Raw genomic sequence first — 25,986 nt, 5'->3', positions numbered from 1 at the left:
TTAACATAATATCTTCAAGTTTTACCCATGTTGTAGTATGTATCAAAATTTTCTTCCTTTTGAAGGCTGAATAATATTCCATTATATGTCCATGCCACATTTTGCTTATCCATTCATCTCTCAGTGGACACTTGGTTGCTTCCACCTTTTGGCTACTGTGAATAATGCTACTATGAATATGGGTATATAAATATATATCTGAGTCATTGCTTTCTTTTGGGTATATACCCAAAAGTAGAATTGCTGGATCATATAGTAATTCTATGTTTAATGTTTTGAGGAACTGCTATACTGTTTTCCATAGTGGCTGCACCATTTTACATTCTCACCAACAATGCACAAGGGTTCCAGTTTCTCCACATCCTTACCAACAACTGTTATTTTCTTTTTTTCTTCTTTTTTTTCAGATAGTAGCTGTCTTATTAGGGATCTGTTTTTAAAGGCCTGAGATCTTTGAAGTGTCTATACATGACTGACTTCCATACCTCTAAAATCTAAATTTTATTTTGAATATTGCTCCCCACGTAAATCCTTTCCTTGTGTGCCTTATGCTTGTAGAGCTATTGGCTGCTATTACTTTACCAAGAATCCACTCCATGCTTTGTAGGTATAACGTCCATAGAGATCTTAAGGGTAAAGTTCTTTGAGTTCTGACAGAAGTATAAACCCACGTATCTCACACTCTAATCAAGATAAAGGACACTTCCATTAACCCATTAAGTTCCATCAGGCCTCTTCCAAGTCAATCCCTCCCTAAGACGATCACCACTGTGATTTCTACCAACATAGATTAGTTTTGTCTATTCTGGACCTTTTTCATATCTACTTTCTTTCACTCAGCTTAATGTCTGAGAGATTTATACATGTTTTTGCATATATAAATAGTTTATTTTAATTAAACAGGATAGTATTCAATTGAATGGAGATACCAGTTTATTATGCATCTCCTATTGATAGACATTTGAAATGTTTCAGTTTGGGGCTATTACTGTTACTATTATTATTATTTTGGCCACACTGCATGGCATGTGGGGTCTTAGTTCCCTGACCAGGGATCAAACCCAAGCCCCCTGCTGTGGAAGTGCAGAGTCTTAACCACTGGACCACCAGGGAAGTCCCTGGGGCTATTATGAATAAAGGTTCTGTGAACATTCCTGTAAAAATCTTTTTGTGGACACACGTTTTTATTTCTTCTCAGTAAATACCGATCAGATGGTGTTGCTCATTCATAAGGCAGGTTTATAGTTCACATTTTAGAAGCTGCCAGTTTTTAAAAGTTACCATAGCATTTTAAACTTTTACCAGCAATGTATGAAAATTTTGATTGCCTTCCACATTCTCTTTCACATTTGATGTTATCAATATTTTCATTTTGGTCATTGTGAAGTACTATTCTGAAGAATGGTAGCATATCTTAGCAGTTTCAATTTAGATTTCTTTTATGACTAATGATGTTGAGAACTTTTTCAAGTGCTTTTTATATCTTCTTCAGAGGTATCTGTTCAAATGTTTTACCCATTTTTTATTGGGTAATATTTTTTTTCCTTGAATACTAGGAATTCTTTACATTTTCTGAATAGAAGTCTTTTGTTTGATATAGGTATTACGTATATTCCTCTAGTCTGTGGCTTGCCTACTCATTTTAATGGTGTCTTTCAATAAGCACAAGTTTTTGAAGTCCAGTTTATCATTTTTTTCTTTTATCATTATTTCTTTGACCTCTCAAACAAATATTTGCCTTAGGTTGTAAAGATAGTTTCCTGTATTTTTTTCTAAAAATGTTATGTATATTTTGCTTCTTTTAAATTAGTTCTATGATCCATCTCATTAAGTTTTATTTATGGTATGAGGTACGTGTTAAGAGTCTGTTTTCTTCCATACAGATATCAATTTGTCCCATCACTGGTTGAATTGAATTAAATTGCTCTGATGATCTTATCAAAAATTGTTTGACTGTATTTGTGTCAGTCTATTTCTAGAGTATTCTTTCCTTTGATATAATGTAAGTCCTATTACTAATACCACCTGGTCTTTGATTATTGTAGCTTTATAATAAGTCTTGATGTCAGAGTAAGTCCTCTTAACTTTCTTCTTTTTAAAAAATTGTTTTGGCTATTCCAGGTCATTTTCATTTTCTTTTTCAAATACATTTTAGAATCAACTTCTTGGTTTCTTTATTTTATTTTATTTTATTAACATCTTTTATTGGAGTATAATTGCTTTACAATGGTGTGTTAGTTTCTGCTTTATAACAAAGTGAATCAGTTATACATATGCATATGTCCCCATATCTCTTCCCTCTTGTGTCTCCCTCCCTCCCACCCTCCCTATCCCACCCCTCTACGTGGTCACAAAGCACTGAGCTGATCTCTCTCTGCTATGCGGCTGCTTCCCACTAGCAATCTATTTTACGTTTGGTAGTGTATATATGTCCATGCCACTCTCTCACTTTGTCCCAGCTTACCCTTCCCCGTCCCTGTATCCTCAAGTCCATTCTCTAGTAGGTCTGCATCTTTATTCCCGTCTTGCCCCTAGGTTTTTCTGACCTTTTTTTTTTTTTTTAGATTCCATATATATGTGTTAGCATACGGTATTTGTTTTTCTCTTTCTGACTTACTTCACTCTGTATGACAGTCTCTAGGTCCATCCACCTCACTACAAATATCTCAGTTTCGTTCCTTTTTATGGCTGAGTAACATTCCATTGTATATATGTGCCACATCTTCTTTATCCATTCATCTGTCAGTGGACACTTAGGTTGCTTCCGTGTCCTGGCTATTGTAAATAGAGCTGCAATGAACATTTTGGTACATGACTCTTTTTTGTTTTTTTTTAATTTTTTTTTTATTCATTTATTTTTGGCTGTGTTGGGTCTTCGTTGCTGCACGTGGGCTTTCTCTAGTTGCGGCGCAGGGGGGCTACTCTTCATTGCGGTGTGCAGGCTTCTCATTGCGGTGGCTTCTCTTGTTGCAGAGCACACGCTCTAGGCGTGCGGGCTTCAGTAGTTGTGGCTCGCAGGCTCTAGAGCACAGGCTCAGTAGTTGCGGTGCACGGGCTTAGTTGCTGTGTGGCATGTGGGATCTTCCTGGACCAGGGATTGAACCCATGTCCCCTGCATTGTCAGGTGGATTCTCAACCACTGCGCCACCAGGGAAGCCCCCATGACTCTTTTTGAATTATGGTTTTCTCAGGGTATATGCACAGTAGTGGGATTGCTGGGTCGTATGGTAGTTCTATTTTTAGTTTTTTAAGGAACCTCCATACTGTTCTCCATAGTGGCTGTATCAATTTACATTCCCACCAACAGTGCAAGAGGGTTCCTTTTTCTCCACACCCTCTCCAGCATTTATTGTCTGTAGATTTTTTGATGATCACCATTCTGACCACTGTGAGATGATATCTCATTGTAGTTTGTTTTTTTTTAAATTATTTATTTATTTATTTATGGCTGTGTTGGGTCTTCGTTTCTGTGTGAGGGCTTTCTCTAGTTGCGGCAAGTGGGGGCCACTCTTCATCGCGGTGCGCGGGCCTCTCACTATCGCGGCCTCTCTTGTTGCGGAGCACAGGCTCCAGACGCGCAGGCTCAGTAGTTGTGGTGCACGGGCCTCATCGCTCCGCGGCATGTGGGATCTTCCCAGACCAGGGCTCGAACCCGTGTCCCCTGCATTGGCAGGCAGATTCTCAACCACTGCGCCACCAGGGAAGCCCTCATTGTAGTTTTGATTTGCATTTCTCTAATAATTAATGATGTTGAGCATTCTTTCATGTGTTTGTTGCCAATCTGTATATCTTCTTTGGAGAAATGTCTATTTAGGTCCTCTGCCCATTTTTGGATTGGGTTGTTTGTTTTTTTGATATTGAGCTGCATGTGCTGCTTGTAAATTTTGGAAATTAATCCTTTGTCAGTTGCTTCATTTGCAAATATTTTCTCCCATTCTGAGGGTTGTCTTTTTGTTTTATTTATGGTTTCCTTTGCTGTGCAAAAGCTTTTAAGTTTCATTAGGTCCCATTTGTTTATTTTTGTTTTTATTTCCATTTCTCTAGGAGGTGGGTCAAAAAGGATCTTCCTGTGATTTATGTCATAGAGTGTTCTGCCTATGTTTTCCTCTAAGAGTTTGATAGTGTCTGGCCTTACATTTAGGTCTTTAATCCATTTTGAGTTTATTTTTGTGTATGGTGTTAGGGAGTGTTCTAATTTCATTCTTTTACATGTAGCTGTCCAGTTTTCCCAGTACCACTTATTGAACAGGCTGTCTTTTCTCCACTGTATATTCTTGCCTCCTTTATCAAAGATAAGGTGACCATATGTGCGTGGGTTTATCTCTGGGCTTTCTATCCTGTTCCATTGATCTATATTTCTGTTTTTGTGCCAGTACTATCTTGGTTTCTCTAAATAAATATGCTGGCATTTTTATTGGTGAGAAATAACATCTCAGCAATACTGAGTCTTCCGGTCCATGACTATACTATATCTTAACATTTTAGTTAGCTTCTCTAATTCCCATAAGCAGTGTTTTATTATTTTTAGTATAGAGGTCTTATACATATTTTATTAAGTTTATCTTTAAGCTTTTAATATTTTTGATGCTATTGTAAATAATGAGATTTTTAAAATTTCTTTTTCCAGCTTGTTCTTAATATGTGTCTCCACAATTGACTTTTAGATATTGACTTTGCATATTTCTTTTGATGGTATTAAATTTTGTTGTTGTTACTGTTGTTCTTTATTTGTTTTGGTATTTTTTTTAGATTTTCTATACATAAAACAGGCCTTGCTGAAATAACATATTTCACTTCTACATTTGCATACTTTATTGCTTTCATTTCTTTTTCTTACCCTGTTGTATTGACTAGGATCTACAGTACAACGTTGAATAGAGGTAGTGAGAGTGAGCATCCTTAGCAGTTCACTAAATTTAGAAGGTAGACATTTAATATTTCATTCTTTAGCTTAATATTAACTGTAGATTTTTCATAAGTGCTCTTTGTTAGATTCTGAAAGTTCTCTTTTTTCCCTAGTTTTTGGACAATTTTAATTATGAATGGATTTGATGTTAAATGCTTTTTCAGCACCTGTTGAGATGATCATATGATATTTCTTTTTTAATCTGTTACTGTATGTATTACATTGATTAATTTGAATTTTAAACCAAGCTTGGGCTCCTGAGATGAACCCCAGTTGGACAAGATGCATTATCTCTCTTATAGATTGATGAAATTGGTTTGCTAATATTTTAGTAAGCTAAATGCATGATTTTACCAAGGATAGTGGTTTGTAGTTTTCTTGTAATGTCATTGAAAAGTTTTTGTATCCAGAATTGTGTCAGCCATATCAAACTGGGGGTGTTTCCTTTTCATCTACTTTCTTATGGAATTTCTGTAAGATTGGCATTGTTGCTACCTTAAATGTTTGAAGAAAATCATTATTAAGCCATTTGGGCCTGCATTTTTATAATTCAAAACTTCTGCTTCCAGCCCTGAGGAAGTAACAGAGTCTAGAATTATACTACTACAGGAAACAACTAGAAAACTGGACAAAACTATTTTCAGATATTGAACAACAGGCAGCACAGGCCTGGATTCCTGAGAGAAGATAAATAAATGAGATGCACCCTACCTCATTCCAGGCCTTCATTTGAAGGCAACTTCCAGACTGCAGTGCAGAGAGAGGAATCCAGAAAGAACCTGGCAGTTTTACTGACTTTAGGGGACCAACATTGGCATTCAAGGAAATTGAGGTGACTAGAATTTGCAGGACACACTTTCCAAAAGAGGGAGTTATGCAGAGAAAGAGTTCCCCAAATCTTGAAAAGGTTCCCCTTGAGTCTTGGCTAAAGATAAGTCTGCACGTGGGTAGGTGAAACCCCATGAGACCAGGCAAGGACATGTTCTAAGAAAAATACAATTACAACAGTGTTGTGAGACAAACAATTCTCATAGCCTGCTGCACCAGGAATCATTTTATTTCCCTTCAGCCAGAGCGGAGAGAACTTGTTAATACATAGGACATTAGATAGACATCCTAGAAAGGTCACACCTAATAAATGGGGCAATAGATTAAAGACTGCAAGATTTGTCATAAAAGGGCTTAAATTAAAGCATCAAAAGGATTAAATTAATCCAAAAATAACTGCTGTGTGCCTGTTGGGTCCTCCAAGGAGATGCTGAGATGGAGTTGGGAGTGTAATAGATTTCTTAGAGGTGACATCTATGAAAGATAAAGGAAGAAGTAAGATCAGAAACAGAAAGCCATCAGACCATGATACAGATATGTAGAAGGAAAGGGGATTGGGCAGGGAGACCCTTAGACCATTATGCAGATATGACAAAGTTTCAACCAGCCTAACTCCTCTGAAGCAAAGACTGTTCATCAGAGGAGTCCTAATGGACAGAAATGGCCACCCTCTAGTACCCACTCAGTGTTCAGTCATTTTGGTGGGGATTCCCTGGGGAGACCCTGGCTTGGTTCAAAATCTGAAGAGCATCCTGAAGATGCTAACGGTTCTTGCACATGAATGGTAAGTTCTTTTTGAAGGGAGGTCCTAGTGGTGCAACTCTGGCTGCCACAGAATGCCAAAAAAAAAAAAAATACTCTTTATGAAAATACAACCATATCTTAAACTCAACAACATTAAATTGATAATGTCTGATGTCCAATCAAAAATTATTAAACATATGAAGAAGGAGGAAAATATGACCCATAAACAGGAAAAAAATCATTCAATAGGAAAAAAACTCAATTAATAAAAACAGACCTAAAAAAGGTAGAGGTGATGGAATTCGCTGACAAGGATGTTAAAACACCCATTATAAATGACTTGAGTGTCATCAAGGATGTAAACTGAAAATGAACATAATGAGGCAAGATAGCAAAGATCGAAATAAAAACCAAAAGAAGCTTCTAAAGATGACTATTCAGTATCTGAAATGAAAAGAAAGACCCAACTATGTCCTATGCATTAAAATATAAAGACACAGGTAGGTAGAACATAAAATGATGAAAAAATATGTACCATACTGTCTTGCGATTGCCCTATGTGGGGATGAGATCATCCCCCCCTGCACTCACCCAAAATTTGGGACAGATATCAAGACTGAAATCTCACATAATGAGGTTTTCTAGGGAGAGCAGGGAAGATTCCCAAGCTGGTCCTAAAATGGCTTGAGAGAGCAAGGAGGGGTGTCTGGCTTTGGTGTTTATTGTGTTTTGGTGGGGGGTAAGGTCAGGTCTCTACACATAGGCTAGGGCTTGCATGGTTTAAACTTCCTGCCAGCACCAACAGAGAGAACATGCAAGGTTTCTGACTGGGGAAAAAAAGGGAGTGGGTCTAGGAAGTTGTCAGCAGTAAGACATCAAAAATAGAATCTGACTCTATTACACATGCAAACACTAAGAAGAAAATGGGAGCGGCCATATATCAAAGTAGATTTCAGAAAATGGAATATTACAGTGATAAAGAGGGACACTTCATTAAGAAGCCATAACAACTGTAACAGCTTCAAAATACTTCAGTGTTTCTCAGCTTTTTATCATTTTCACTACCCTAAAAAGTCTTTTTAGAAATTTTCTTTCTAATTGCCCCCCCCATGAAATTGTAATACCATAATCTATGTTCTGTTGCCCTTTGGAGGGCCACAAGCCATAGTAATATGTAAGATTTTCTTTTTTCATTTTCTCCAGAACCAAATTTGCTCCCTGAAAGAAGCAATATAATTATAGCTTAAGATATAAATACTTTTCCCTCAGTAATTGAGAGAACAAAAAGAAAGAAAATCAATAAGGCTGTGGAAGGCTTGAAACACAATCAGTTGTACCTAGTTAATCTTTATAGACTATTTTACATGGAACATTCACCAAGATAGACTCTACATGCTGGGCATAAAACAAGTATCAATAAATTAAAAAGAACTGAAATCATAGTGTATAGTTTCTGACCACAGTAGAATTAATTTAGAAATCAAAAACGTATCTCTAAATTCCCCAAATTTTTGGAAATTAATCACATTTCCAAATAACCCATGAAGCAAGGAAGAAATCCTAAGGTTAATTAGAAGGTATTTTGAACTGAATGATAATTAAGACAACATATCAAAATGTGTGGGATGCAACTATAGCAGCATTAAAATTTTTTATCCCTTTAAATCAGGGTCTAGAACAGGGGTTAAACTGTCACTCTAAGTAACTAGAAAAAGAAAAGTAAATTAAACTCAAAAGTTAGTAAGAGAAAAAAATTGACTAAAGCAGAGATCAATGAAATACATAACAGAAGAAGAATATATTAGTGAAGCCAAAAGCTGATACATTAAAATAATAAAATTAATAAACCATAGCTATATTACTAATAAAAAATAGAAGACACATCACCAATATCAAAAATTAAAGAGGCTATATCACTACAGATCCTACAGACATTAAAAGGACCATTAGGGAATATACAGACAATTTTATACCAACCAATAAGAGTAGGAGAGAACACTTCCCAACTCATTTTATAAGACCAGCATTATCCACAATCAAAGGCACTATAAGAATAGAAAACTACATAGCAACATCCTTCATGAAGCTAGATATAAAAATCCTTAATAAAATATTATAAAACTGAATCTAAAAAAATAACTGAATTTAGCAGTATTTTAAAAGGATGATACCACATGGCCAAAAGGAGTTTATCCCAGGAAAGCACAGTTGATTTGGAATTCAAAAATCAAGCTATAGGGACTTCCCTGGTGGCGCAGTGGTTAGGAATCTGCCTGCCAATGCAGGAGACATGGGTTCGAGCCCTGGTCTGGGAAGATCCCACATGCTGCGGAGCAACTAAGCCTGTGCGCCGCAACTACTGAGCCTGTGCTCTAGAGCCCGTGCTCTAGAGCCCACGCACTGCAACTACGGAGCCTGTGCTCTAGAGCCCACGTGCCACAGCTACTGAGCCTGTGTGCTGCAACTGCTGAAGCCCGCACTCCTAGAGCCCCTGCTCTGCAACAAGAGAGAGAAGCCACCTCAATGAGAAGCCCGCACACTGCAACAAAGAGTAGCCTCCGCTCACCACAACTAGAGAAAGCCTGTGTGCAGCAACGAAGACCCAACACAGCCAAAATAAATAAATTAATTAATTACATTAAAAATAAAAAGCTATATAATTCACCATGTAAAGATAAAAAGAGGTCGAAACTCAAGGATATAAGCTACCACTTAAAGTATAGAAAAATAAAAGAGAAGACCACAATCATCTCAGTAAATGCAGGAAAATAATTAAATTCAATTTATATTTATTATAAATCTATTTATTAGCAATCCAAGGGAATTTCCTCAACTTCCTAAAGAATATCTTCGAAAAACATAGCCAACATCACATTCAGTGGTGAAAGCATGAATGCTCTTCCTCTAAGAACAAAAACAAAGAAAGGATGTCCATTATCACCACTTCTATTAAACATTATACAGGACACAAGTCAGTACAATAAGGCAAGAAAAAGAAGTTAAAAGGCTTCAGATTAGAAAGGGAACTATCTTCATTTTTACGTGACATGATTGTGTACATAGTAAATCCTAAGGAATCTAAAAGAAAAGAACTGGTAGAACTAATAAGTGAATTTAGCAAGTTCACAGAGTTCTTGTTTTAGATAAAACTTGGGAAAATTTTGGTCTGTACTTCTACAGTTTTTTTCTTGCTCTATTCTCAATTATATTTTAAATCATTTCATCCTACCCTGTAGTTCACTAAGGATTTTTAAAGTTCTTTTAGTTTGGGTAATTTCTGTTAACCTGACTTCAAGTTTACTGATTCTTTATTCTCTTATGTTTATTTGCTGTTAAACCCATCCAGTGAATTTTATATTTCAGCTATTGGGGTTTTTTTCAGTTTGCATTTCCTTATGCCTCCTGACTACTCCATCTCTTCACCCATATTTCCATCTTTTCTTGTAGATTTGTAAACATATTTATCATAGTTATTTTAAATGTCTTCTAATTTCAACATAGGGACATATATCAGCCTGTTTCTGTTGAATGGTTTTTATCTTCCCTATTGGTCACATTTTCCTGTTTCTTCTCAGGAAGGCTTTATATAACATGTTGTGAAGTTGCTGGATCCTTTTTCTTCCTCTGAAGATTGCTGAGTTTTAATCTTACAGGAGGTTAAGTTACTGGAGGCTCATGTCGATTCTTTTGTCAGGTTGCTTTTAAGTTGTTTAGATTATTTCTATTTCGGTTTCAGTTTTGCCTTTAGTTTTATGGTATTGCTCTAAGTCCTGGGATGCAGCCTTTACTCCTAATTCATGGCCCTTCTGGGATTTCAGTAGAAAGACCAAAGTTTTAACCAGGTTCTTCTAACTTGGCACAGGACTGGAATTAAAAACTGTTTTTGCAGAGTTAAGTAGCTGCTGAAATCTCTGCTGAGTTCTTTCAGTGTTCCAGCTGTCTTTTCCCTTTATGCTCCTTGCAGTCTTACCCTGTAGAAATGAAGTTAACCAAGGTTTTGAGGAGGGGTTTATGCTAATGTTGGGGCTTTCCTTCTATGCTTTCTTCATCCTTGGATTTTGTCCTCAATTTACAGCCACTCTGGTACTCCTGAACTCTGATCTCTGATTCTTCTGCACAGAATGACTCCTGCTTTCTCCTTGAGATCTATCCCCTGTGTGCTGCATGAACTACCAGGGCACACAGTGGAAGACCTGGATAAAAGTAGATCTTATTGCAGTGTGGTTTCTTTCTTTCAAAGGTTGTAACCATTCCAGTTTCTGCCTGCTTTTGATCATTCTTTAGTGTCTTCAAACAAGTTGGTCTTCTATAATTGGTCCATAGTTATCATTGTTATCAGTTGGAAGGTTGTTCTGATACAAACTTCTTTGCTATTACCAGAATTTTGAATGTCTAAAACAGCAGTTCTCAAACCTTTTAGTCTCAGGACTTAAAAAAAATTTTTTTTATTTAAGTATAGTTGATTTACAATGTTGTGCCAATCTCTGCTGTACAGCAAAGTGACTCAGTTATACACATACAGACATTCTTTTTTTATATTCTTTTCCATTATGGTTTTTCACAGGATATTCAATATAGTTCCCTGTGCTATATAGTAGGACCTTGTTGTTTATCCATTCTCAATGTAATAGTTTTTATCTACCAACTGCAAACTCCCACTCCATCCCTCTCCCTCCTCCTCCCTTGGCAACTGCAAGTCTGTTCCCTATGTCTGTGAGTCTGTTTCTGTTTTGTAGACAGGTTCATTTGTGCCATATTTTAGATTCCACATATAAGTGATGTCATATGATATTTGTCTTTCTTTCTGACTTATTTCACTTAGTATGATAATCTCTAGTTGCATCCATGTTACTGTAAATGGCATTATTTCTTTCTTTGTTATGGCTGAGTAATATTCCATTGTATATATGTACCATATCTTCTTTATCCATTCATCTGTCGACGGACATTTAGGTTGTTTCCATGTTTTGGCTATTGTGAACAATGCTGCTATGAACATAGGGGTGCATGTATCTTTTTGAATTATAGTTTTGTCCAGGTATATTCCCAGGAGTGGGATTGCTGGATCATATGGTAATTCTATTTTTAGTTTTCTGAGGAACCTCCATACTGTTTTCCATAGTGGCTGTACCAACTTACATTCCCACCAGTGGTGTAGGAGGGTTCCCTTTTCTCTACATCCTCTCCAGAATTTGTTATTTGTAGACTTTATAATGATGGCCAGTTTGGCCGGTGTGAGGTAGTACCTCACTGTACTTTTGATTTGCATTTCTCTAATAATTAGTGATGTTGAACATCTGTTCAAGTGCCTACTGGCCATCTGTGTGTCTTCTTTGGAGAAATGTCTATTAAGGTCTTCTGCCCATTTTTCAATTGGGTTGTTTGTTTTTTTGCTGTTGAGTTGCATGAGTTGTTTGTATATTTTGGAGATTAAGCCATTGTCTGTTGCATCATTTGCAAATATTTTATCCCACTCCGTAGGTTGTCTTTTCGTTTTTTTTTTTGTTGTTGTTGTTTGTTTTTTTATTTTATGGTTTCCTTTGCTGTGCAAAAACTTGTAAGTTTGATTAGGTCCCATTTGTTTATTTTTGTTTTTATTTCTATTGCCTCGGGAGACTGACCTAAGAAAACATTGGTACGATTTATGTCAGAGAATGTTTTGCCTATGCTCTCTTCTAGGAGTTTTATGGTGTCTTGTTTTATGTTTAAGTCTTTAAGCCACTTTGAGTTTATTTTTGTGCATGGTGTGAGGGTGTGTTCTAACTTCATTGATTTACATGCAGCTGCAGGACTTATTTATACTCTTAAAATTATTAAGAATTAAAAGAACTTTGTGAATGAGTGTATATCCTATTCAAAATTAAAACACATTTAAAAATATTCATTTATTTCATTTAAAAAGAACAATGTAAATATAATAAAGTCATTACATGTTGACATAAAAATCATATTTTTACAAACAAAAACTATTTTTCAAAAGAGAAAAGTGAGCAAAGGGGCATTGTTACATGATTGAAGTTTATTTAATGTCTTGCTGAATAAAAGATAGCTGATTTTCACATCTGATTGTACATTTAGTCTGTTGCAATATGTTGTTTTAATTGAAATATATGGAGAAAATCTTCCTTCATGCGTATATGTATTGAAAGAGAAATATTTTAAAAGCCTTTTTAGATTGTCATGGATATTCTTCATTAATACTACACCCAAACTTAACAATTGGTAGTTCCTAAGCAGTTAGTTGCCACTTAACAATTGGTTTTTTCTAAACAGTTAGTTGCAATATAAAATCTGAAATCATAACAATGAACTGTTGTAGACTATTACATAAAATCCAATGGTCTATTTAAATATTTTATCCATGCATTGTTTTGTAATATTATGTATTGGTCATTTGGAAAGTAACAGTTTACTGGTGCATACAGGTCTGCCAAATTTTGACACATTTCCATATCAATATTTTTTTTAAAACCCCAAACCCACATGTGTTAATATCACCAGCAATCTCATTATAAAAGTCTTTTAAGTATTGGGAAGTTGACAAGCTCACTGTAGCAAATACAAGCTTTCTAAAATAATGACTTATACTTCTTTTATCGTAGGTGACAAGTATTGGCAGATGTTTTCTTTGAATAGACAGGTTCACATTGTTCAAGAAAATGTTTACCAGATACCCACATCTGAATAATAGTGTTTTTTCAAGTAAAACTGCTGTTCCACAAAATGTAGATATTTAGTTCTCAACTCACATAATTACACCAGCACTTTTCCTCACAAAATACATTATATGATTGGCCCTTGAACAACATGCATTTGAACTGTGCAGGTCCACTTACATGCAAATTTTCTCAATAGCAAATGTTACAATACTACACGATCCACAGTTGGTTGAAGCCACAAATGTGGAACTGTGGGTATGGAGGAACTGAGGGTCAACTATAAGTTATATGCAGATTTTTGACTGTGCAGAGGGTTGGCGCCGCTAACTCCCAGTGTTATTTAAAGATCAACTGTACTCTGGTATGCAAAAGAAGTGCTGTATGCAAAATTCTTTAACAATCACACAGAATATTGAAAATATATGTACTCAAGGGTGGAGATCTAATAAAATTAATGAATTTTTTCTGCTCTATCAAAAAGTCTTAAGTGAAACTTTTTTCCTGCGAGTGTGTGGTAGTTAGAAATGCAGTGATTACTATTATAGATTGGTGCCAGTTCTTTGATATATGTTAATGTGCCAGCATTTTACCCACCGTATCAATCATTGTTAAATTTTCTATATTTTATGTTTTGACATCTTTGGGGTGCCCTACTGGCTGAGGAGAGATTGCCCTTCCCAGAGCTAGCCAATTTCTAGAAATAGTAAACAAACAACTTGTTGGTGAGCCCACCTTTCATATACAAATCAACCAATCCCCACTCCATATCCTCAACCACCTCCTTTTTCTAACTCACAGACACCAAGCCAATATTTACCCTGCCCTAAATCACCCAGGATCAGGTATCAGACAACTGGAGAGCTCCCCTATAACCCGTAACCTGCCAACACTCTTCAAACTAGCCAATCCTAAGCTGTTTCCCCTGCCCTGCCTTGCCTTTCCCATGGAAGCAAGCCCCAGTAAAGGCTCTGGCCTACACTTTCCCCTTGCTTCTTTCTGCCTCCTGACCAAACCTGGTGCTTCCCCATGTGGCCCTGCATGGCATGGCATGGCCCCTCCTCTCAGGAAAGGTAAGTAATAAAAAATTTTCTTTTAATAGCATTAACCTCTCTGTGTCATCACTCAGTCACCTCTATAAATTAAAATTCCATAAGACACCCACCAGTGCTTTTGCCCCACTAATGCAAATAAGAACACAGTTTAAAATTCTATTATTTTTGTTAATAATGAAGTGTTGTTATTTTTATTATTATTTTGGCTGCACCATGCGGCATAAGGGATCTTAATTCCCTGGCCAGGGATTGAACCCATGCTGCCTGCATTGGGAGCACGGAGTCTTAACCACTGGATGGCCAGGGAAGTCCCAAGGAAGTGTTATTATTATCTTTTTTTAAAAGATTTTTTGATATGGACCATTTTTAAAGTCTTTATTGAATTTGTTACAATATTGCTTCTGTTTTATGTTTTGGTTTTTTGGCCATGAGGCATGTGGGATCTTAGCTCCCCAACTAGGTATTGAACCTGCACCCCCTGCACTGGAAGGTGAAGTTCTAACCACTGGACCACCAGAGAAGTCCCCCTGAAGTGTTATTACTAACAAAAATATTTTTGACTTTGTGGACCTCCCATAAGGGTCTCTTGGAAACTGTTGGTTTAGGCCTTTCTTGTTTTTCATCTCTTTCTTTAACATTTCAGCTCTTTCTCTTTCTTCTTTTATTATAGTCTCCTATTTATATGCATTCTTAAATCTATCCAAAATATAAAAGGGTAATCATTGCTAATATTAATCTTCCTCTTAGTTTTCATTTTCTTTCTTTCCTTTCCTCTTCTACTTGTTTCCTGCACTCAGTCTCATATCCCATTCTCACTGTGAGACCTACTATCAGATTTCAAAATCCATATGACTTGGACTAAAGTGATAATTTCAGTATCACTTCTTTCAATAAATTTCTTCCCAACAAATCTCCGTGTTTCATAACATAGTGCTCAGATTCCTGATATGTACCCACCTTGATTTGGGTGAAAAACTTATCCTACGTTCCTGAGTGCCTTTTTCATCTTGGTTGCTTTTCTTCCCTCTGAAAAAATAAATATTTGTTGAATAAATGGATTTTATTTCAGTAGGCTCTCATCGGTATCCTTAAAGAATCTTTCTTCATCCTCAGTTCTTGTCTTTATAAAAGCCATGTAAACTGTAATAATCTGATCCATTCTCAAGTTGTGATTTCCTTGTTTTATGTGAATGGCTTTCAAATAGCCATTTTCAGCCCATTTCTCCCACTTGGACTCTACTGGTATATTTTACTCTGCCTACAGCAATATAGTGTCACTTGTCTCATCCTTTTGGTTATTGATATTTCAGAAATAATAGTCATTAACTTTATCTTATCTTTGTATATCCTTTTGTTCCAGTAGTCAGCTTCTTGTAACATCAGGTTGATTCCATCATCTCTGCAATACTTTAAAAATCATCTCTCCACAATTTGTGTTTTATTTCACTCCATGAAATATCTTTACATCCTCTCATATTCTCGTTTGCCACTGACATCTTCAAAAGCGAGAGCCATGTTATTTCAGGTGTGGGCTGCTGTAATTACTATTTAGATTTGCCATGATTTTTTTCCCAGTTCTTTCAGTTTTCTTTCAGTCAATATGCAAAAAAGATATCACTTATTATATAAAATTTAAATCCCTTCTTTTTCAAGGGCTGACAGAATAATATTCCATCTGGTCATTCCACATGTATTTCTCTTTTTGACTAAGAATTCCTGCTAATGTCTGTTCGAATCTCCCAAATGTACTCAATACAATTGATTTTATTCTTCACACTGGACCTTTCATTATATGACAGCTGCCATATAACCATAAGGATACTTGCAAAGTTAGCCAAATACAAACTAAGAGAGTACAGTAGTACACACAAGGCCACCCTCACTTCTGATACCAACTGTAAGTTTAAGGGTCCGCACAACTACTGTTAGGATCAGTAGTTTTCTATAAGGACTTAAAAAATTACTGAAAGCTATAATACTCACAGTTATGGTTTGTAAGAGAAGAATACAGATTAAAATTAGCCAAGGGGAGAAGCACATAAGGCAGAGTCCAGGAAAGTACCAAACACAGAGCTTCTAGTAGTCCTCTCTCTGGAGTCATGGACAGTGTTACTTCCCTGTGACAATACATATAGAATGCTGCCAGCCAGGGAAGCTTCACCCAAGTCTATTGTCCAAAGCTTATATTAGGGCTCCATCACATAGGCATGCTTGACTGCCCATGTGGCTGACCTAAGTTTCTAGCCCCTTAAGAGACTGAGCTAATATTCTGTGACCCAAAGCCCCCCGTTCTCAATCACATTGTTGGTGTGACTCAAAGACCACCCCCCCCCAAATCACATTGTTACTTTCTGGCTGGCCAAAGGCTCCCAGGCAATTAATTTTCCTCTCAGGCATGACATTCCAAGGACTTAGAGATTACCTCCCAGAATCCAAAGGCAAATGTCAGACTTCTCTTTGGGCAAGATTATATATTCTTTACCACACAATACTACATATCCTTTGATTAAAAGATCAAATTTCACTTCCCCATGAAATGTTCCTTGATGACTCCAAAGCATGTCAGTTCCTTTTTTTCTGCATTCACATTATACTTAGTGTCTATAAACATGCAAACAGACAAATCCTCTGATATGATCTAGTAATTTGCTACCTGATTCAACATTGTTTTATCTGAGGCCTCTTTTCCCATCTGATTAACAATTCCCTCAAAATAAGGTCCTCTCTTTTACTTTTCCTTACTGTGGCTTGTAGCAGAGGCTAGATATTCCGATAGTTACTTGATTGATGGCCTGTGGTAGTATGCAAGGAAAACATCTTTCTCATCCATTCAAAAATCATTTAATGGTAAGTTCTTTTTAGATATACATGTCAAGATCATATCTCTTTACCACTGATAAGTGTGTTAATGTATACTCAGAAGGTTTCGAAGAAGATAGTCAATAAAATGTTGACGTCCAAGAGCATAAGTTTTAGTTGGGAAGGCATTATTATCAAATTGAGCATTTTACATATAATATTATATGAAAATAGCAGGTTGTTGAAAGATTGCTTGAAATGGATGGTCCAGACTATAATTATATACTAATTTCAGACAAAATAGACATTGAAGGGTAGAAAGAATATGTGAAGGCTTTTGGATAAATTGGATTGTAGCATGTCCCTGAAGGTGGTTGAATTCTCAGCAAGGCAGTATAATTCCAATTATTGATACAGATTAGTTTTGTGTGTCCTAGAACTACACATAAATGGAATTGTACGACATGTACTCTTTTGCATAAAGCTTTAAATCTGAAAAATATTTGAGATTCATCCCTTTTGTCATTATGTGTCAGTAGGTTTTTTCCTTTTTATTGCTGAATGGTATTCCATTGTATAAATTTCACTGAAGTATTCCATTTTATAAATATATGATACAGTATTACCTGTTTACCTTTCGATGTCTAGTTTGATGGGATAAAAGGGCTGTTGTAAATAAGATGTAAGTCGTGAGTAAGATGAATCCATCTTTAAAATTGCCCCACCAGATATGGGTGGTAGTAAGTTAACAGTAGTAAGATATAGTTTTTAAGGCCAATCAGTGCTGTACCTATACATTGAAGAATTCAATCTTTCACAGCCCCAATAGGAAATAGCAGAGTTAAGGTATGTTACTCCACTGGGAGGAAAACTTGAACCCATCCTTCCCTAAAACTGAAAAAGTAATTTAGCAAATTGAAAGGAGGAAAAGTTATAATTGATGGTCAAGAGAATTTAGTTACTGATCATTTCTGGAAGAATACATTGATGGTAGCAGCAGTCAGAACATAACAGTGATTATATTCATGTTGCAGATATGCTTTGTCCTCTGGTTTATTTTGTAATTCCTAATGGAATTATGTTTTCCCAATTCTTCCCTTTCAAGAGAAAAAAATTGCAGTGATATGGAGAGTTAGGGTCTAGACTATAGACTAGTGTGTCTGTTTGCACTAGGAAATGAGTCCTGAGAAAGTTCATTTGCCATGGGTGGGCTAAATACAAGTGAGGAAGAAACACATGGAAGTATTTTATAACACTTATTTAGTCATTAGGGAATAAATATATAGTCTTTCATCTTCACCTGAACATTTTCATTGCTTACTGTTTAGTACCCTTGATAGGCTCCCTCCATTATCTCTGAATCTGCCCATTCCAAGAGCAATCCCACTTTCACCATCCTTTATCTTCTGCTTACTTGCCCTTGTGTGTATCACACCTGCTCAATGTAGCTTATATTTACAACATCTCAAAGATATAAATGTTGTTTGCTTATGGCAAATTTTCCTCATTTTAATGTTATATACATTTTCCCTCCAAGAGGTAATTTATTTTGGCCTTTCTGTAGACTACAGTAGTGAGATAGACAGTCCCACCATGGGTTGTTTGTATATATATCTTATCCATAACGTTTATGTGAAGACTTACTGGTGTTAATTGTATTTTTTCTAGAAGAAGATTGGAAAGCTGAAGATGTTTTAGTGAAGTTCAAAGAATACCAAGACAGGCATTCTAGATCAGTTGTATCCATCAACCACAAAAGGCTAATGAAGGAGAGAACTAATATTTTGGGGAAAACATTTACTGTCAGCAAGAACCGTATTATTTCAAAAACAACACTACATGAATATAAACCTGATGGAAAGATTTTTAAAAATATTTCAGAATTAGTCATTAGAAATATAAGTCCTGTAAGAGAGAAGTTTGGTGAGAGTAATGGATGGGAGAAATCACTCCTTAATACTAAACATGAGAAAATTCATACTGCAGTGAATCTCTATAAACAAACAGAGCGGAGTCTGAGTGGTAAACAAGAGCTTATTCAACATCAGAAGGTTCAAACTCCAGAGCAGTCATTTGAACATAATGAATGTGAAAAACCCTTCCTTATGAAAGGAATGTTATTTACACATACTAGAGCTCACAGAGGAGAAAGACCCTTTGAATACAATAAAGATGGAACAGGCTTCATCGAAAAGTCAAATCTCAATGTTCACCAACAAAATATTATGGAGAAGAAGGCCCACGCATACAGCAAATATGGGAAGTTCCTCTGTAGGAAGTCCATTTTTATCATGCATCAGAGATCTCAAACAGAAGAGAAACCCTTTCAGTGTCCTTACTGTGGGAATAGCTTTAGAAGGAAGTCATATCTCATTGAACATCAGCGAATTCACACAGGTGAGAAACCTTATGTTTGTAGTCAATGTGGAAAAGCCTTCCGTCAAAAGACAGCCCTCACTCTTCACGAGAAAACACATATAGAGGGGAAACCCTACATTTGTATGGATTGTGGGAAGTCCTTCCGCCAGAAGGCAACCCTTACTAGACATCACAAAACACACACAGGAGAGAAGGCCTATGAATGTACTCAATGTGGAAGTGCTTTTAGAAAGAAGTCATACCTCATTGATCATCAGAGAACACACACAGGAGAGAAACCATATCAATGTAATGAATGTGGGAAGGCATTTATCCAGAAGACAACCCTCACTGTACATCAGAGAACTCACACAGGAGAGAAACCCTATATTTGCAATGAATGTGGGAAGTCCTTCTGCCAAAAGACAACCCTCACTCTCCATCAAAGAATTCACACAGGAGAAAAACCTTATATTTGTAATGAATGTGGGAAGTCCTTCCGCCAGAAGGCAATCCTCACTGTTCATCAGAGAATACATACAGGAGAGAAATCCAATGGATGTCCTCAGTGTGGGAAAGCCTTTAGTAGGAAATCAAACCTCATTCGCCATCAGAAAACTCACACAGGAGAGAAACCATATGAATGTAAAGAATGTGGAAAGTTCTTCAGTTGTAAGTCAAACCTCATTGTCCATCAGAAAACTCACAAGATAGAAACCGTGGGAATTCACTAAAATCTGTGACTTTTTTGGTGAAAACTTATAAAGTCATAGTAAAACCTGTTGCTTGCAAGTATAATAATATTAAACAGTTTAAGGTACTGTACCACATATGTACCTACTATTTGCTAGCCTATAAAACACATAAAAAGAATTACTGGACAAATTAAATGATAAAAGTCATTGAAAATACAAGCTTAAAATTTTTATTAGATTCACCAGACATAAATTCCTCTATCAAGTTGCTACAAACATTTAAAATTGCTTATTTTAAATTTTAATATATACCTTGTTGTGACCCAGTAATAAACAGTAGGCTGCCTGGCAGTGGTCCATGGACCACACTCTGAACAGAACTGCTTTAAAAGAAAGGCAGTGTGACTGTATTTCTCATTGCAAATATGGTATAAACCTCTTCAGAGTTAACCACAGTTCTAACTTCTAACATTATAGTTTTTGCATATTATAAACCTTTATATAAAGTAAATTATACATCATGTATTCTTTCATATATGGCTTGTTTCATCCATCACTTTGTCTTTAAAACTCATCATTAGTGCATGTGGCAGAAGTTTATTTATTTTCATTCTGTATAAAATTCCATTATATGATTATATTTCAATTTATCCAATCTACTGTTGATGGACTTTTTTTATTGTTTACAGCTTAGGGTCATAATAAATAATGCTTCTTTGAATGTATTTATATTTCGGTGTACATATATTCATTTCTCTCATGTATATACTTAGGAGTGGAATTGCTGGGTCCTGGGGTATATGTATATTGATACTATCAAATGACTCATAACTTTCACAACATGAGATAATTCACTCTGAAGGAAGACAGCTGTAAATAGTATCAATATGGTGATGGTTCAAACACAAGAATTCATACTAGAGGGAAACTCTATGAATGTTGTGAAAACTGGGAATCCAAATATAATGCATGTCCAAAGGCTTTTAGCCACAGCTCAAATCCTAAATACCAGACACATGTAATAAATGTGAGATTGCCTTTACCCCTAAGAATGCCTATTTGAAATCAAAGTCATACTAGAGAAAAGGAGGCATCTAGTATCTTCCTTGCTCAACATTAGAGAATTCTAACTGGATAAAATACCATCTTACTGGTCATATAAAAATGATAAATATGGAAAAGCTTATAGCCATAGCTCAAATCCTTACAACACCAGGGAATTCACAATGGATGGGAACACTTCAAATGAAATGACTGTAAGAATGATTAGTTATAACTCACTCTATACAACAGCAAAGAATTCATACTAAAGAAAGGAAGGTTGACATGGGAACAGATGAGGCTTCAACTCTTAACTCTGGGGAAAGCTGTTTCCATGAAAGAAGTCCAACCATACCGAGATCATGATGCTAGAGAGCCTATGTGTAGGCACCCTAGTCAATAGCCCCAGCTAAGCACCAAGCCGTTATCCAGTATCATCTGCCAACTATATGAATGGGCCATCTGGGGCAAGTCAAGTCTTTAGATGACTGTAGCTGCTGCTGACATCCAACTGGAACCACATGAGAGATCCACTCCCCCCTTCCCAAGCAGGAACTGCTCAGCTGAGGCCTTCTCAAATTTCTGACCCTCAAAATTAAATGGTCACATTTTAAAATTAAATTTGATAGATTAAAAGAAGGGGGAAATAATCTGTTAGTATCTGTATTAAAAAATAAAGGTATGAATTTGGATTCCAGGGTCAATGAGCAAAAGTGTGGTGACTACGAGGTGATCTAGGCGTGAGCAAAAACTGGCCCTGAAATACAGTTGAAGTTTGGACTGTAATTTTTGTTTACAATTACATATCTATATAACAATTCAGTGAGGAGTCCATATACATATCTTTTTTTTCCTCCTTTTTTTTTTTTTTTTCTCCTTTTCTGGTAGTAAGTTATACTCATCAACTTGATTACCAATGCAAATGTATACTTCCCAATTTTGCAAAAAAAATTAAAATAGCCCCAAAATACCAGCTATGGACAGTGCAGAGAGAAGTAAGTCTATCTTTGAAAGATCCTGTGCAGAGTCATTTCATGAACTAAGGTGAAGACAGAAATCAAGATATAGAATCCAATGGACATAAGTACAGCCATATCCTTGTAGGAGGAACCTTTGAATACCTTGAAGTTTTGCTTTCTAACAGCCGTTCAGGAAAATTAGGTCCAATAGTTTTTATTTTGGTATGAAACAGGATTGGGCTATATTCCAAACTCCTGTGTTAAGATTTCTTTTGAAGAAGTTGAAAATGTTCTTTTTCATTAATTTTTATGGGTCCTTATTTTATGAATTGATAAATATATGAAATGAGGATTTTCATCTAACTGATCTTTTGGTCAGTGAAGTTTGTGCAGCTCTGAGGAGTGGACATGGTTTTGGAATCCAAGTCCACTTATTCCTAAATATATACAACAAGATAGGAATTAATTTGCAAATTCATATTTTGTAGACCTAACTGCAAGGTCATAGGACACAAGAGAATTAACATGGGCAAAAATTTCATCAGTTCAAAAGAACTAACAAAACTCCACAGAGTATATACGTGTAATGCTTTCCTTTAAAAGCAAAGGATGTAGCTTACCAAGAGAAAGGGTAGGCAAGCATTTGGTTGGGGGGAGTCCAGTTGCAAGCTCCCCAGTGTCCTTATTCACACAGAGACTGCACTCTTATCTCCTGACTGAACCACTAAGATCTGTGTGAATCTTGGCTCTGGGAGAGCTCAGGCAGAAGTTCCCCACAAGGGCTTTTATGACCCTCTGTTCACTGGTCACATAGTCAAGCTGGGCTATCTAATTGTTTATGTGAGTAAACAAATTGACTCTGGGCTGTCTTTGAGGAAGTTTTCAACTTTAAACAGCACCTTATATATCCCTCTGCCCTTATCTCAATCAAAGTCAACATCAGACATTCAAGCATCATGGAGATAATGTTAGAGATTTTCCAGTCCAGCTATAAATCAATTCCATCCCATAAACATGGTTCCTACAACTCCTGTGTATTTTCTGATAATCTGTGTATGCAAAAAAGCATGTCGCCTCACTTCTTGTGTCCCCAGTATCAGATTGTGCATAGTGCATCTCAAACCTGAAACATTCTTGCCAGGTAATGCTTGAATATCTTCACTTAATTTGTGGTCCAGAAATAGTGCCAGACTTGTCATGCGCTGCCTTATAAGTAATATACAACAGCCAAAACACAGATATCAACACTGGTCTCTATAAACCGGGGCTTTTCACAATCATAGATGTGTGACAATACCAAGCAGTGAAGAGGATGTGAAACAACTGGAACTCTCATACACTGCTAATGGGAATGCAAAGTGGTAAAACCACTCTGGAAAACAATATGGCGGTTTCTTAAAAAGTTAAACATACACTTCCCATGTGACCTAGCCATCCCACTTATATTTAGCCTAGAGAAATAAAAACTTATGTTCACACAAAAACCTATTCATGAATGTCTATAGTATTATCATTTATAATCACTAAAAACTGGAAACAATCCAAATGTTCTTCAGTGGATAAATGGATACACCATGGTACATCCACAAAATGGAATGTTACTCAACAATAAAAATAATGAACCATTGACACACGCAACATTATGGATGAAACTAGTCTCAAAAAGTTACATACTGGGAGGAGCTTCAAGATGGCGGAAGAGTAAAACGCAGAGATCACCTTCCTCCCCACAAATACATCAGAAATACATCTACATGTGGAACAACTCCTACAGAACACCTACTGAACGCTGGCAGAAGACCTCAGACCTCCCAAAAGGCAAGAAACTCCCCACGTATCTGGGTAGGGCAAAAGAAAAAAGGAAAAACAGAGACAAAAGAATAGGGACGGGACCTGCACCAGTGGGAGGGAGCTGTGAAGGAGGAAAGGTTTCCACACACTAGGAAGCCCCTTCACGGGTGGAGACGGCGGGTGGTGGAGCAGGGGAGCTTCGGAGCCACTGAGGAAAGCGCAGCAACAGGGGTGCGGAGGGCAAAGTGGAGAGATTCCCGCACAGAGGATCGGTGCTGACCAGCACTCACCAGCCCGAGAGGCTTGTCTGCTCACCCGCTGGGACAGGTGGGGGCTGGGAGCTGAGGCTCGGGCTTCGGTCGGATTGCAGGGAGAGGACTGGGGTTGGTGGCGTGAACACAGCCTGAAGCGGGCTAGTGCGCCACGGCTAGCCAGGAGGGAGTCCGGGAAAAGTCTGGACCTGCCCAAGAGGCAAGAGAATATTGTTTCGGGGTGTGTGAGGAGAGGGGATTCAGAGCACTGCCTAAATGAGCTCCAGAGACAGGCGCGAGCCACGGCTATAAGCGTGGACCCCAGAGACGGGCATGAGATGCTAAGGCTGCTGTTGCAGCCACCAAGAAGCCTGTGTGCAAGCACAGGTCACTATCCACACCTCCCCTCCCAGGAGCCTGCGCAGCCCGCCACCGCCAGGGTCCCGTGATCCAGGGACAACTTCCCCAGGAGAATGCACAGTGCGCCTCAGGCTGGTGCAACGTCACGCTGGCCTCTGCCACTGCAGGCGTGCCCCACATCCGTACCCCTCCCTCCCACCAGCCTGAGCGAGCCAGAGCCCCCAAGTCAGCTGCTCCTTTAACTCTGTCCTGTCTGAGAGAAGAACAGACGCCCTCAGGCGACCTACACGCAAAGGCGGGTCCAAATCCAAAGCTGAAACCCAGGAGCTGTGCAAACAAAGAAGAGAAAGGGAAGTCTCTCCCAGCAGCCTCAGGAGCAGCGGATTAAATCTCCACAATCAACTTGATGTACCCTGCATGTGTGGAATACCTGAATAGACAACGAATCATCCCAAGTTGAGGAGGTGGACTTTGGGAGCAACGATATATTTTTTTTTCCCTTTTTCTCATTTTGTGAGTGTGTATGTGTATGCTTGTGTGTGTGCTTTTGTCTGTATAGCTTTGTTTTTACCATTTGTCCTAGGGTTCTGTTTGTCCGTTTTTTTTTTCTTTTTTACTTTATTTTTTATTACTTAAAAATTTTTTTCTTAATAATTATTTTTTATTTTAATTATTTTATTTTATTTTATTTTATCTTCTTCTTTCTTTCTTTCTTTCTTTTTTTTCTCCCTTTTATTCTGAGCCGTGTGGAGGACAGGCTCTTGGTGCTCCAGCCAGGCATCAGGGCTGTGCCACTGAGGTGGGAGAGCCAAGTTCAGGACACTGGTCCACAAGAGACCTCCCAGATCCACGTAATATCAAATGGTGAAAATCTCCCAGAGATCTCCATCTCAATGCCAAGACCAGTTCCACTCAACGACCAGCAAGCTACAGTGCAGGACACCCTATGCCAAACAACTAGCAAGACAGGAACACAACCCCATCCATTAGCACAGAGGTTGCCTAAAATCATAATAAGGCCACAGACACCCCAAAACACACCACCAGACGTGGACCTGCCCACCAGAAAGACAAGAAACAGCCTCATCCACCAGAACACAGGCACTAGTCCCCTCCACCAGGAAGCCTACACAACCCACTGAACCAACCTTAGCCACTGGGGACAGACACCAAAAAAATGGAAACTATGAACCTGCAGCCTGCGAAAAGGAGACCCGAAACACAGTAAGTTAAGCAAAATGAGAAGACAGAGAAACACATAGCAGATGAAGGAGCAAGGCAAAAACCCACCAGACCTAACAAATGAAGAGGAAATAGGCAGTCTACCTGAAAAAGTATTCAGAATAATGATAGTAAAGATGATCCAAAATCTTGGAAATAGAATGGAGAAAATACAAGAAACGTTGAACAAGGACCTGGAATCACTAAAGAGCAAACAAAGAGATGACAACACAATAAATGAAATTAAAAATTCTCTAGAAGGGATCAGTAGCAGAATAACTGAGGCAGAAGAACGGATAAGTGACCTGGAAGATAAAATAGT

General features: G+C 37.4%; 1 protein-coding gene across 17 annotated transcripts in view; it reads left to right on the top strand.

Moving 5' to 3' along the window:
• The window catches only part of ZNF382 (zinc finger protein 382), a 53,088-nt gene extending 32,337 nt beyond the window's left edge, over positions 1-20,751 (top strand). For all 17 annotated transcript variants that reach the window (XM_057533332.1, XM_057533322.1, XM_007165202.2 and 14 more), the window contains one exon: positions 18,657-20,751. In XM_057533332.1, coding sequence (XP_057389315.1) covers positions 18,657-20,080 — 1,424 coding nt within the window. In that variant the 3' untranslated portion in view covers positions 20,081-20,751. The remainder of the gene's footprint in view (positions 1-18,656) is intronic.
• The last annotated feature ends 5,235 nt before the right edge of the window (positions 20,752-25,986 follow it).

The sequence above is a fragment of the Balaenoptera acutorostrata genome, chromosome 19, assembly GCF_949987535.1.
Source record: "Balaenoptera acutorostrata chromosome 19, mBalAcu1.1, whole genome shotgun sequence".
In the NCBI taxonomy this organism is placed as follows: Eukaryota; Metazoa; Chordata; class Mammalia; order Artiodactyla; family Balaenopteridae; genus Balaenoptera; species Balaenoptera acutorostrata.
Note: the sequence above shows the minus strand (reverse complement) of the source record. Positions and strands in the feature narration are given on the sequence as shown.